The 15,294-nt window shown below is 44.7% G+C and overlaps 1 protein-coding gene across 2 annotated transcripts in view; it reads left to right on the forward strand.

The window, feature by feature from the left end:
- LOC134339467 (collagen alpha-1(XI) chain-like) overlaps positions 1–15,294 on the forward strand; it is a 394,099-nt gene that overhangs the window by 163,641 nt on the left and 215,164 nt on the right. For both annotated transcript variants that reach the window (XM_063036004.1, XM_063036005.1), the window contains one exon: positions 6,634–6,696. In XM_063036004.1, the coding sequence (XP_062892074.1) occupies positions 6,634–6,696 (63 nt within the window). The remainder of the gene's footprint in view (positions 1–6,633; positions 6,697–15,294) is intronic.

Here is a 15,294-nt window from a genome sequence, read left to right on the forward strand (position 1 = left end):
CTATTTACCTGTGCACTTGAGCAACTTACAGTGACAATTATTCAGAATCCAGGTAGGGGGATGGGGAAGAACACAAGATGGCAGCGAGAGGGGGAACAAAAGGGAAAGATGTGAGAAGTTAGGAGGTCTTGAGTGAAGAGGTGAAGGGTTGAAGAACCGATTGGAGGAAGGAGGAAGGGAGCCCGAGGGAGGTAATGGGGAGGAGAAGGAATAAGGGACAACAAAGGTGGGGTGGGGGATGGAAAACAGAGAGCAGTAGTTAGCGGAATTAGAGAAGTAAATGTTAATGCCATCACGTTGGAACCGACTGAGGTGGAAAGTGAGTCGTTGCTCCTGCATCCTGTATCTGGCCTCAATGTGGCAGGAGATTCAACTCATCAAGTCTGCTCTGCCATTTAATCATGGCTGATTTATTTTTTCAACCCTATTCAGCAGGTTCTTCCCCATAACCCTTAACCCACTTAGCAACCAGAAACTTGGCAATTTCTGCCTTAAATATACCCAATAACCTGGCCTCCACACCTTTCTGTGGCAACACAATCCACAGATGCACCATGCTCTGGCTGAAAAATTTCTCCTCATCTCAGTTTTAAACAGATTCTGAGGCTGTGCCTTCCAAGTCTGAAGTGTCCTTCAAATGGAATTATCCTCTCCACGTCAACTGTATCCAGCCCTGTCAGTACCCTGTAGATTTCAATGAGATCCACTCCGCCCCCAGTAACAGTGATTATTTATGGATTTGGATTGTCAAAGTGGAGTTATGAAGGCAGAGTACAAAACTAAGTAAGAAAACTATGTCAGCTCTCCCTGGCAGTGAAAACCAATAAACCAAGTTATTTTGGCTTGACTGTGCACTATTGGTTTTCAGCTGCTGGGAATATGTGGAATTGACTCTTGTAAAACTGCCTAAGAAAATAGAACCCCTTCATTTTTAAGCTGCTCTGTTGAAACATGCAATCACCTTTTGATTGTTAACTCTCTTGATTCAGGGTCAATGAAGGAAAGAAAGATTGCATATTTAGAATCTGATATTAGGACATCCCAATGTGTTTAACAGCATAAAACAAGATTTTCCTCTGGTATTGGTAGAAAAGCAGGAAACCCAGCAGTACTAAGCATACTGTGATAAAGATTGACTCAGTTTGACTGACCTTGGTTAAATGTTGTCCCAGATGGATACTTTGCACCCAACTGAAGGGGCTGCTGAGGCTGCTGATTTTATACAGTATGGACGTAGCCCCTTTGGTCCAAATCGTTCATGCTGACCGAAGCAGCCACCTAAGCAAGTCCCAATGGACTGGGCTTGGCCTATATCCATCAAAGCCTTTTGCATTCATGTCCTAATCCTTATGTCTTTAACTGTTGTTACCTTACCCACCTCAGCTGCTTGACCTGAGAACTTATTCAATGCATGCATCACCCTCTGTGTGAAGAAGCTACTCTCAGCTCCCTTTTTCAATTTCACCTTAAGCCTTTGCCCTCCATCTTTTGGACAATATCATTCCCACCAATGCGGCACCTCCTCGGTAGTTCTCTGGGAATGTTAGTGTGGATACTGCACTCAGCGTTCCGAGGTGCGAATGCACAAACCATTGGATTCCCAGGTACACCAAACTGTAACTGGCATAAACTGTAGCAGTAGATCCATGCCAGAACATAATTTGTGTGCAACGTCTAGTACTGTGATATCATGTAGGTCCCTGATTCTATTCGCCCCCCCCCCCGCCCCCACCATCTTTTAGAAAATCTGACTGTGAATATTAAGATTAGACTTTTAGATTAGATTCAACTTTATTGTCATTGTGCCGAGTACAGATACAAAACCAACAAAATGCATTTAGCATCTGACCAGAAATGCAAAGAATAGTGTTATTTACAAAATAACTGTGAATAAAAAAAGTGCTACAGCACGCAAATATAAAAGTACTGAGTACAGTGTGGGTGCAATACTGCTTAGCGCTGTGATGTGAGGTTCAGCAGGGTCACAGCCTCAGGGAAGAAGCTCTTCCTGTGCCTGCTGGTGTGGGAGTGGAGGCTCCTGTAGCGCCTACTGGATGGGAGGAGAGTAAAAAGTCCATGGTTAGGGTGAGATGCATCCTTGATAATGCTTTTCGCCCTGCCCAGGCAGCATTTATGGTAGATGTTCTCAATGGTGGGCAATTGGCTGCCGATAATCTGCTGGGCAGTTTTCACCACACGCTGGAGTGCTTTGCAGTCCGATACGGGACAATTGCCATACCACACTGAGATGCAGTTGGTGAGTATGCTCTCAATGGTACAGCGGTAAAAGTCCGTCAGTATCCTGGGACAGAGGTGAGCCTTCTTCATGCTCTACAGAAAATAAAGGCGCTGTTGCCTTTATTAACGCACAGTGGTGAGTTTATTTTGGCTATCATCCAGTACCCATTCAACAACCACAGAGACCAAGCAGCCAAATATTTCCTTCTCTCTCGTGACATTTCTGCAACATCGACAAAGCTAAAGGCAAAGTTGAGTTTATTGTCATGTGCACAAGTACATGTTGACTGGTTGGTGGTGTAGTGTCATACAGATCCGACTTCGAAGCGAGTGGTCATGGGTTCAAATCTGGCCTGCTCCTTGCAGACTTTCCATCCGTGCTGTGTTGACCATGGAACGAGCAGCTCAGCTCAAAACAAAAACAGAAATAAATTCTAAAGAAATGCAAATGTGGCAACCCGAGGCTTCGCAAGGTGTGGAAAAGAGCAACACGAACATGTATGTTAACATGCAATGAAAAATTTACATGCAACAGCCTGAAAGGCACATATACCATGCCTACCGTGTGATAGTGTCACACATCTACAGTGCGATAGTGTCACACACATCTAGAGGGTGATAGTGTCACACACAACACCTATAGTGAGATAGTGTCACACACCTACAGTGTGATAGCGTCACACATCACACAACACCTTGAGCCATTTCTTTTCTCCACTGCAAAGCTGGGGATTCACTCTCCATGATGGAGTATTCTTATTAAATCCTACTTGGTTCTCTGATGTCCTTCAGGGAAAGAAAATTACATTTATTTGAGGTCTGGTTATCAATGCTATCAATAAGATTGTCTCTGAACTGACCAGAAGGTCACATTCAAGGACAATTAGGTAATTTTACCTTATAGTCATAGAGTTATACAACACTACAGCAGAAAAAATGACACTTCATCCTATCTAATCCATGCTGAGCAGTTATCTTGCCAAGTCGCATTAACTTGCACCTGGACCATAGACCTCCATATCACTCCCAACCACGTATTTGTCCAAACTTCTCTTAACTATATAACCATATAACAACTACAGCACGGAAACAGGCCATCTCGGCCCTTCTAGTCCATGCCGAACTCTTACTCTCACCTTGTCCCACTGACCTGCACTCAGACCATAACCCTCCATTCCTTTCCTGTCCATATAGCTATCCAATTTAACTTTAAATGACAACATCGAACCTGCCTCCACCACTTCTGCTGGAAGCTCGTTCCACACAGCTACTACTCTCTGAGAAAGGAAGTTCCCCTTCATGTTACCCCTAAACTTTTGCCCCTTAACTCTCAACTCATGTCCTCTTGTTTGAATCTCCCCCAGTCTCATTGGAAAAACCCTATCCACGTCAACTCTATCAATCCCCCTCATAATTTTAAATACCTCTATCAAGTCCCCCCTCAACCTTCTACGCTCCAAAGAATAAAGACCCAACTTGTTCAACCTTTCTCTGTAATTTAGGAGATGAAACCCAGGTAACATTCTAGTAGATCTTCTCTGTACTCTCTCTGACTCATGCAATTAAACCTGCATGCACCCACTTCTGCTAGCAGTTCATTCCACGTTCTACTATCTTCTGAGTGAAGAGGTTGCCCCCTCAGCTTCCCATTCAATGTTTCACCTTTGACCCTTAAATTATGACCTCTAGTTCTAATCTGAGCCTTGTCAGTGATAACCCCATAATTCATGGATGAATCAGAAAAAAATGTTCAGCCACATAATGGAATGGTAGGCCAAAAACCTGAACAATGAGGGAGATTTTCCTCAAGGAAGGAAGGTGGAAGGGTTTGGACAGACAGTAGCCGAGCTAAGGCCTTGGTTTTTGCTGGTGGTGGGGTGACAGAAATTGGAAATGATTGAGAAAGCTAACTTGGATGAGTGCAGATACCGTGGAGGGTTATGCCTCTGGAGGGGATCATGGGGAGCAGAACAGTGAGGCGGTCCAGGCCCTTGGAGTTATTTGAAAATGAGGCTGAAAATGTTACCGTTGACTCGTGGTTAGTTTAAATAGGAATCGGTGCAGGTTAGTGAAAATAGCAGTAAAGAATAAACAGGATGTCTGGTGGAAAAAGAGTGGTAGATTTTTGGGAAAATTAGTAAATTGGTTCATTATTGGCAAATGTACCAAGGTATGTGAAACCTTTGCATTCCATTCTATTTTGCATTCCATCCTCCATTTTCACTGGCAGCTGACTCCAAACTTACACCCCTCCACCAAGTGAAGTTTCCCCTCAAATTCTCCTTAAGTATTTCACTTTCACCATAAATCTACTATATGACATCTAGTTTTAGCCTCGCCCAACTTGAGGGGTAAACGCCTGCATGCATTCATCCTATCTATACCTCTCATCATTTTGTAGACCTCCAAAAGATATCTCTTCATTCTCCTGCACTTCAGTAAATAAATCCTAACCTACTCAGCCTTCCCCTATAAATCAGATCCTCGAGTCCTGGCAATATCCTTGTACTATCACAAACATGAGAAAATCTGTGATGTGCTGGAGGAACTCAGCAGGTCAGGCAACATCTATGAAAAAGAGGAAACAATTGACATTTTGGGCCAAAACCCTTCTTCAGGACTGGAAATGAAGATGAGAGAAAAGCCAGAACAAGAAAGCGAGGAGAGGAGGAAGTGCAGGGTGGCAGGTGACAGGTGAAACTAGGAGGGGAGAGGGGTGAAGTGAAGAGCTGGGAACTGGATTGGTGAAAGAGATGAAGTGCTGGAGTAGGGGGTCTGACAGGAGAAGACAGAAGACCATGAAAGAAGGAAAGGGGGAGGAGCACCAGAAGGAGGTGGTGAGGAGGTAAGGAGATAAAGTGGGAGAGGGAAACAAGAATGGGGAATGGTGAAGGGGGGGGCAATTACTGGCAGGTTGAGAAATCAATGTTCATGCCATCAGGTTGGAGGCTACTCAGACGGAATATAAGGTGTTGCTCTTCCAACCTGAGTGTGGCCTCACCATGGCAGTAGAGGAGGCCATGGACTGACATATTGCAATGGGAAGTAGAATTAAAATGGGAGGCTACTGGTAGATCCTGCTTTTTGTGGTGGACGGGGCTAAGATGCTCGACAAAGCGGTCTCCCAATCTAAAACAACAGGAATTCTGCAGATGCTGGAAATTCAAGCAACACACATCAAAGTTGCTGGTGAACACAGCAGGACAGGCAGCATCTCCAGGAAGAGGTACTAGCTCTATCCCTCCCCCTCCTGTCTTCTCCTATTATTTTGGATCTCTCCCTCCCCCTCCAACTTTCAAATCTCTTACTCACTCTTCCTTCAGTTAGTCCTGACGAAGGGTCTCGGCCTGAAACGTCGACTGCACCTCTTCCTAGAGATGCTGCCTGGCCTGCTGCGTTCACCAGCAACTTTGATGTGTGTTGCTTGGGTCTCCCAATCTACATTGGGTCTCATTAATAGACAGGAGGCCACAATGGGAGCACCGTATGGAGTAGATGACCCCAACAGACTTGCAGGTGAAGTGTCATCCAATCTGGAAGGACTGTTTGGAGCATCCTTGTAAATTTTGTCTACCATACTTCAAGCTGATAGATATCTTTCCTGCAAGTAGGTGACCAGAACTGCGCACAATACTCCAAATTTGACTCCAGCAATGACGTACCATTCAGTGCTAAGAGTCAGAGTTGAGTTGAATGAGTACAGGTACGCACAGATGCGATGAAAAACCTAATTGCAACAGCATCATGGGCACAGCGCATCAGATAAGCAGCCTTCAGTATCAGGTTTTTTTATCACCAGTGTGTGGTGTGAAATGTGTTGGTTTGTGGCAGCAGTACATTGCAATTGATAATAATCATTGTAAATTACAGAAACAATGTAAAAGATATATAGCAAGGTGGTATTCATGAGTTAATAAACTACACATTTTTAACAAGAAACAATACAAGTAGAACAAAAATACAAAGTCCATTTTCATGCAAACTGATTGAAGTGTTACTTATTGAGGTAGTGATTAGGGCTGTGGTGCTTGGTTGGAGAAGCGAGTGGTTGAAGGAACGTAGCTGTTCTTGAACCTGGTGGTGTGGAACGTTCTGGCTTCCGTCCCTCCTGCCCAACGGAAGCCGTGAGAAGATGGATCTACAACGCTCATGTTCTTTTTCACTTGCCCCTTTCACCATGATTTGCTCGTGAGGCCAGGGGCGCTCACTGAGCAGTTCCCTTTGGTGCCCTCATTTGTGCTTTAAAATAAATCTCGAAAGTTTTCTTTATTAAAACAGTAAAAATCTGGTTGATGTTAAATATCTTCGAGGAATACTTGCTCGTTCACTAATAGCAATCAGATGGTGTGTGATTCTGAAAAAGATTTTGACCTTTCTCTGTGTTCTTCCTTACAGGGTTCTGCAGGACCTCCTGGCTTCCCCGGACCTCGAGGACATCCTGGCGATCCTGGAGAAATCGTAAGCTTTCCCCTTTACTTCCTGGCTTGGTGATGTAGTCTTTGCAGTGGGGTTGGAAAGTAAGACTGGAGTTACTATATTAGCTAGTATTGCTGCCTGCTGCTTTACAGATTCAGTGACCTGGGTTCACTCTCGACCCCCGCTGCTGCCAGTGTGGATTTTGCAGGTTCTCTCTGTGACTACATTGTTTTCCTTCATGTGCTCCAGTTTCCTCCCACATCTGATGGATGTGTGAGTTAACTGGCCACTCAAAATTACCCCCAATGTGTAAAATAATTGATTCCACAACCTACAGACTCCACAATTCATGTTCTGAGTATATGTATTGGAAATCTTTGGCATCCCCTACCTCAGATCAGGTATTGAGTATATCCATGACTGAGATCAATAGGTTCATTTGGCATTCCCTACCTCAGAGTCCATAAGACCATAAGACAAAGGAGCAGGTTGGCCATTCAGCCCATCGAGTCTGCTCCGCCATTTTATCATGAGCTGATCCATTCTCCCATTTAGTCCCACTCTCCTGCCTTCTCACCATATCCTTTGATGCCCTGGCTACTCAGATACTGATCAATCTCTGCCTTAAATACACCCAATGACTTGACCTCCACTGCCACCCGTGGAAACAAATTCCATAGATTCACCATCCTCTGGCTAAAAAAAAATTCTTCGCATCTCTGTTCTGAATGGGCGCCTTTCAATCCTTAAGTCATGCCCTCTCGTACTAGACTCCCCCATCATGGGAAACAACTTTGCCACATCCACTCTGTCCATGCCTTTCAACATTCGAAATGTTCCTATGAGGTCCCCCCTCATTCTTCTAAACTCCAAGGAGTACAGCCCAAGAGCGGTCAAACGTTCCTCATATCTTAACCCTCTCACTCCCGGAATCATTCTAGTGAATCTTCTCTGAATCCTCTCCAACGTCAGCACATCCTTCCTTAAATAAGGAGCCCAAAAATGCCCACAGTACTCCAAGTGAGGTCTTACCAGTGCCTTTATAGATCCTCAACATCACACCCCTGCTCCTATACTCTAGAATAGAGTATTCGCCGCCTTCAGCACAGACTCAACATGGAGGTTAACCTTAAGGGTATCCTGCACGAGTCTGTGCAGGATCAGATATTGAGTGTATCCATGACTGAGATCAATCGGGTACTGGTAGAACCAAAAGAATCTGGGATCAAACTAAAGGGAGAACCCGAACTGGGAGATCACTCAACCCTTTACTGATTGACATGGCGGTCCCAGGAGGAAAATGACTGTGGCATCTCCTGCTTTCACATACTTTACCCTAGAGGTGAACATTTGGGATATACTGAATTCATCTCCACACCACACTAATGGGACCTGAGAATGGATTCTGTGGCAATCTTCTGGAGTTACATTTGATTTGATTTGGGGGGTGGAGGAATGGTGAAGAGGGAGATCTCCTTACTGGACTGCACACGTTCTGTGAGGAGAACTTGCCCAGAGGGATTCATGTATATTGTTTATTGTTTTATGTTTGCTGACTTCCCTCTTGTAGTATAAACACTGCAATAGGCAGAGCAGGCCTGTACTTTCTCCCCTCTCTGTGTTCGGGGGAGGTGGGGGAAGGGGGAAGGAAATTCCTTTCAACCAGATGTATTGGAGCTGAAAATTGCAGTTTTCTTGACCCCAGAATCAGATGCCAGCTGAAAAAATATCAATTGAAATGGAGCAGGACTTGAAAGAGCAACCAGCAACTGCAGTAAACAGCTCAGTTCCATAACAATCACAAAGCGAGCCTCAGCACGACTTAAGTAGGTCATCGTAACCTTGGCTATCTCCCAAGGGAAGATCCCCACCTTCAGAAGGGTCATCTCTCGTACTGCTCGGCCTCTGAGGTGATCAATCACTTGGTTCTTTTCATAGATCTGAATTGAAACTTGACACCTTCCCTCGGCCTTTCTTCCCATCTCCTCTCCCCGTCTTCTCTCTCTTCTCCTCCCAACCTCACTCCTCACCCCCCTATACCGCACCTCTCTTTCTCTCTCTTCCTCCAAATGCCCTCCCTCTTCCCTGTGCCCCTCTCTCTCTCTTTCAATCCTCTCCCTCCCTCTCTCCTCCCAGCCCCTGGCTCTCTTCCAACTCCACTCTCCTTCTCTCCTACTCCTCTCTCCTCCATCTTCCCCCTCACTCTCGTGCATCTCTCTCCCCTTCCCTCACCTTTCTCTCCCATCCCTCGCTCTTCCACCCTCTCTCTAATCCCGCTCCCTGCAGCTTTCCACCCCTCTCTTCTATCCTTCCCCTCCCTGCGCCTTTCTCTCTCTTACACACACAATCGCTCTCCCTCCAACTCCTATCTCTCTCCCCAGTCCCACTGTCTTTCAGCCTTTCCATCTCCTTTACATCTCCACCTTTTCTCTTTCCCTGATTCCTTTAATGCTCCCCCATCCTTCCCTCTCTCCCCTACGCACCACCACTCTTTCCTTGTCACCCCCCCTCTCCTATCTCTACCCATCCTATCTCTTCACTCACTCCCTGCCTTTCCCTTCTTTCTTTATCGTAGGTGCCCACTGTTACAATCACCCGTCTTGTGCCCGGTCGCACCTCACAGTTTTTACTGTCTAGGTTTTGGCTGGCTGAGTAGGGTCTTGTTAAAACAAATCAGCGTTTCAGATCTTCTCCAGAATTCCCAGATAGTGGTGCACAGATCCTTCTTGTGAGCAGGGAATTGCAGTATCCCTGATTTTTCATGGAGTACCCCGCAGTTTCTTTTGGAATGAATTCAGCCAGTTGTTCAACTAATGTTCTAAATGATAAAATCTCCTCGATGTTTAGAATTACCTCCACACTTAAAGCCCCATAATTAAAACAAAATGTTATTACTGGGGCATAGGATTCACAGCAGTGTACGCTACAACGCAAAGACAGGTTACTTGATTCACCGAGCTGAGGAGACCACTCCCAAAAAAAGCAGGTTGATTTTGGCAGTAATGTGCAGTGAGTGGAGGATAGTTAGATATAAATTCTAACCGTGAAGTCAGTCTCAGTTACCCCCTGCTACATGGACATTGAATTTGACAGGCGTGAGAGTTGCCCGACCGTCTCCACTCTGCTGGGGCAAGTCTTGTCATCAGGTGTTGTTTAACTGAACAAGTGTGGGTCTTGCAAAAGTTAATAATGCCTTCAATTTTTGTACTATCTTCTGTCACAGGAACAGCTATATAGGTTTCATAGAGCAGACTATTTTGGCCCATCAATGCTGGTGCTCTACTTGAACCTCCTCTCCCATACTCTCAAAATTGACCTGACCTTTCCTCAAGTTCTTGCTCAAGAGTCTTTGAAGTTTCACCCTAAATCTACGCTAGTTGCAGCTACCTTTTCTGAAGTTTCTTCCAAGGCCTTGTGAGCATCTCAGCATGTTAAAAAACAGTGATTTCCATTTGAAGGGAAGACTGGTTTGGAATAACAGAAGCTGGCGACATCAATCCAAACCATTTACATTGGGTTAGACTCGAATCTGTGGGTAATTCCCAGGCCTGATCTTATTCTGTATAGGAATATCTTGGATTGTTTGCTGGAACATCTCCCCAATCCACCTTTTCACTATGGTCTTCCCTTTCCAGAGATGCACCTTGGTTTGGCTAGTAAAACAGAAACAATTTAACAGTTTTGAGACACAGTGAGCATTGCATTATGTGTGTCAGAGCCCATTTTATCCCGTTCTGTTGATCCCATGAATACTGTCAACTTCCACCGGTAATACTCTGTAGGCAGTGCAATCACTCGAGTTCTCCTAAGGGGTGGACTATTGGTGGGTCCTCAAATGTCTAACCCGGGATCCACATATTCTGCTGCAGTGTGGCAAAGTGTAAGTGGTGGTTGGGTCTCTTGGGTTGTTGAGCCTCTCCTTTCACAGCAGCTGCTTGTTTTCTGCGGCACAGTGGAGTTTGCTTTGATATAGTGCTGCTTCCTCTTCAACAGGTATTCCCCGGTGCAAAGTTTTCCCGGTTTTTAGATGTTATGTTAAATTTCTTCAGGTTGTAAACCTACTCAGAATAAAGCAACTATACGTTTAAACTCTTCCTTGTTCCCGCACAGTTATCTCAGCATTGACTCAGCAGCAGCTCCTCTCCCCCCACCGTCAGATTCCTGTACGGTCCATGAACACCCCTCATTCTTCCTTCACTAGGATCAAATCTCTCACACCATGTGCAATTTGCGGATGTGTACTTCTGTTAATGTGATTGGTGCTACGTTTGTATCTAGCCACGTTAAGGAGGTAAATGGGACCAGAGCTCTGGATATGTTGTGGCTTCATTTAGTAATTCTGAGGGAACTTAGAGACAAGAACCAATTAATGTTTTCCTCAGTGCCAATGAAATCCCTCCTGGTGCAGATTCAGAAATGGTGCTGCTTCATTCACAATGCAAAAAGGATTTTACAAAGTGGTAACTTCTACTAACCCCCTCTGCACCATCTGGCTGGTGTGAACGCCTTTCAGGCCAACATCTGTCAAATCCTTTGTGTCTTTTCCACATTAGAAGAAAATTAAAATTCTCAGATGCTGGGCAGACCTCATGTTGGAGCTTGCTTGCATACAAAGGTTTTTTTGATTGAAGAGGGAACGTTTAGGCAGCTATAGCAGTTTGTGGTCAACAAAGCACATGTGGGCAGTCTCTAGAGTACTCCAGCCTCTTCATTCTGTTTTTCATCTTGACTGGATTGGTTTCTTTTCATCAGTTTTATTTTCCTCAAGAATAAAATCTCAGATTGTCCCTTTGGAAAGTCAGATAATTGCTCTAGTTCTTTTTGAGGAGTGAGGGAGAGAAGGAGGATTGGTTGGGGCATTTGAGATGTGTCAGGAGTAGTTCTGGTGTCACAGTGCAGTGCTTACCCTGCTGACGACAGGATGAGTTGCTTTTTTGTGATTCCGCTCTGCTTCTGTGCTTCACTAAATTTATGGCATCTCTGCGCTTTTCCGACCCGCGTTATAGATGCTGAATTATCAGCTCCATCAGTGGGTGGTGGTGGTGGACTGGGGAAATATCTTGCCACTGCGAGGTAATTATAAACCACTCAATACTCAGTGGAGCCACGGTAGTTAAGCTGAAGTCCCAAATCCCCCTTCTGGAAAGTGCAACAGGGCTATTAAAACAGAAACTTCATGCCATCTGAAAAGTTTCTTTCCTCCAGGCAGTTAATCTGATTAAGCATTAACTCCCCCCAACTGACTCTATTTCTTACATCGTCACAGCACTGCACTGTAAACACTTTAAACCGCTGTTTATAATGCTGTTTACATTCCAAATAAATTCTGGCATTTCATTCCATTATCTGTAATTCTAACTTTATATAACTCACAATTCTTTATAAATGCTGAATGCTGTTTATAGTTGATGTTGTGCCAACACCGCACAGAGAATTCTGCATGTATGTAAATATACACAGTGAATAAATTGATCCTTGATTCTTGATCTCCAGAGATGAAATGGCAAATGAAGTTGCATGGTCCGTAAGCCAGATAACATTCTGCCAACTATCGTATGAACATGGCCCTCCCAGTCTTCCTCATTCCACACTGATGATCTTCCAGTTCTTCGATGACTGAGTATAGCACAAAAGGAGTCCATTCTTCCCCTCATGACCATGCCAGCTGTCTAGCAGAGTGACATTAGATTACATTAGTTAAGGGCAAAAAACACCAGTGGCCACTTCATTAAGTACACTTGTATATCTGCTAATGCAAGTAGCTAATCAACTAATCATATGGTAGCAACTCAGTGCAGAGAAAGCATGCAGACATGGTCAAGAGGTTCAGTTGTTGTTCAGACCAAACATCAGACTAGGGAAGAGATGTGAACTAAGTGCCTTTGACCACAGAATGATTGCTGGCACCAGATCGAGTGGTTTGAGTCTGGTTTAAGATGGTACTGGTGAAGCACATCAATGACTTGCTGATAGGAAACACAGCTCTTAACTACTTTATTAATCATACCTTTTCTCAGAAACAAACACTGGAATCGATAGCCTGTAACTTCCCTTGCTGAGATGAGCTTTTGAAATGGCATTTTTTTGCAGTGTAAAATAAATTCTCAAAGGTGCAGAATGTTTGCAGCATGACAGATACAGGTTGAATCGAGGCAGGGGGCCCAGGCCCGAAAGCAGGGAATTAGCTCATTTTTGGCCATGCTTGAGTGGACTTGGAGGTGATTCAAAGCAGCAGAAACTTGGTGAGGCAGAATAAAGGAGGCTGGACCCATGTCTGAGAGCAAGGAACAAGCCAATATTTGCCCAAATTAAGCACTGGACCAGACTGGAAAGGTTGACAATGGGCCGAACTGAGCCAGTAGGGCCCAGGCCCGAGAACGAGGAGCAAATCAATATTTGACCGATTTCAGCCAGATTGGAAAAGTCGAGTACGGGCCAAATTGAGTACTCACGTCCATGAGCGGGGAAAGACTTGAGGTTTGGCCAATTTAAGCATCGGGCTGAATTGAAAAGTTCAGGGTGTTGGGGGCAGAGGAGAGGGACAGCGAACAGTATTGAGCTAGCTGATCCTGAGGTTTACTCATCTGAAATGAGGCTGTGGCCGGTAGCTAACAGGCTCCTGAACCAGCTGCAGTGATGACTGGCTTTGTGGCTGTGGACACTTGCGTGAACTTATTTGTTTACTTTTATTGTTTGCACAATTTGTATTTTTTTCTGCGTGTATACATTGCATACTACTTCGGTAATAAATGTACTTTGAACATTTACCTCAGAATATGCTGATCTCTTGGGATTGCCACACACAACAATTTCTGGTTTACACGGAATGCTGTAAAGTACAAAAAATCATCCAGTGAGCAGCAGTTTTGTGGGTGATAATGTTGTATTAAGGATGTGATGCTGAGGCTTTATAAGGCACTGGTGAGGCCTCACCTTGAGTATTGTGAACAGTTTTGAGCCCGTCATCTTAGAAAAGATGTGCTGGCACTGGAGAGGGTCCAGAGGAGGTTCACAGGGATGATTCCAGGAATGAAAGGGTTATCATACGAGGAACGTTTGATACCTCTGGGTCTGTACTCGCTGGAATTCAGAAGGATGAGGGGGGATCTCATTGAAACCTTTCGAATGTGGATGTGGAAAGGATGTTTCCCATGGTGGGAGAGTCTAGGACAAGAGGGAACAGCCTCAGCATAGAGGGGCGCCCTTTCGAAACAGAGATGCAGAGAAATTTCTTTAGCCAAAGGGTGGTGAATTTGTGGAATTTGTTGCCACATGCAGCTGTGGAGGCCAGCTCGCTGGGTGTATTTAAGGCAGAGATTGATAGGTTCTTGATTAGGCATGGAATCAAAAGTTACGGGAGAAGACCGGGAACTGGGGTTGAGGAGGAGAAAATAAAAGGATCGGCCATGATGGAATAGCGGAGCAGACTCAGTGGGTCAGGTGGTCTAACTCTGCTCCTATGTCTTATGGTCTTAATGAGAGAGCTCAGAGGAGAATGGCTAGACTGGTTCAAGCTGCTATAGATGACGGTGCCTCAAATAACCACGTGTTACAACAGTGGTGTGCAGAATTTGAAAGCACAACGTGTCAAACGTTAAAGTGGAACGGCTGTGAGAGCAGAAGACCATGAATGTACACTCAGTAGCCACTTTATTAGGTACAGGAGGCATCAAGGAAAGTTACCACTGAAAGTACAATGGTGTATAATGAAATTCCATACTCGTGTGATCCTCAAATCAGTATACATGGTAAAGATAAACAGCGATAGAATAGTGCAAATCATCGCAATGCAAACAGGGTTGGTGCAAAGTGACGATTATGCAAGAGGTGGATTTATTGACTGGAGAATATGCCATCATTACCAGGAAAGGGAATGTGAAAAAATGACTGACTCAGTAGTCTTAAAGCAGTGGGGAAGGAGCTGTTTCTGAGTCTGGTTGTCTGGGATTTCAAACTCTTGCGTATTTTCCAAGAAGGTTTGAGAGAAAAAAGAGAAATGGAAACTCTCTAGCTCCACCAATCAGCCTTTCTCCATAAAATGAGCATTTCTTACCACCAGATATTAATCCAGCTCCTTCTTGAAGACAATCAAGCCTACTGCAAAACATTAGCATGCTGTGCCTTCCAGATTCAACCGAACACTGTGCAGAACATCTTTCTCATGTCATTCTGAATTCTCTTCACTTGCATTTAATGCTTTCTAGTGCCTTCTAGTCCTCAATCATCTCATCTGCACTCTGTCCAACTCCTCCTTGCCAGCTCGTCATTCCACTGTGTCCTCATTGTCCCTTCCTCGCCTACTCTCCAACCATTTCAACAACTTTTATTTTTGACCACGTACCTCCCCTCTGCCTTCGTTTCTCTAAAGAAAGCAGTGGTTTGTATTGTTCTGTGTAATGCAAAATGAGTCAGAAAGCCCGGACAAGCGGAATCAGGAACAACTCCTTTCCCACTGCTATTTCCGAAATGGTGGAAAGATTGCACCACAAACCTAGCATAACCATCAGAACACTGGTCTCAAGACCCAAAGATCCAACAGCACACGTGGAGAGAACAAACAAAATAAACCAAATCCAATGTGGAGATCTCTAACCGAGGGTCTTATCACACTCACCCCTCACCCCCTGACCTGGGGTATTA

This window comes from Mobula hypostoma, chromosome 29 (assembly GCF_963921235.1).
Source record: "Mobula hypostoma chromosome 29, sMobHyp1.1, whole genome shotgun sequence".
Taxonomy (NCBI): domain Eukaryota; kingdom Metazoa; phylum Chordata; class Chondrichthyes; order Myliobatiformes; family Myliobatidae; genus Mobula; species Mobula hypostoma.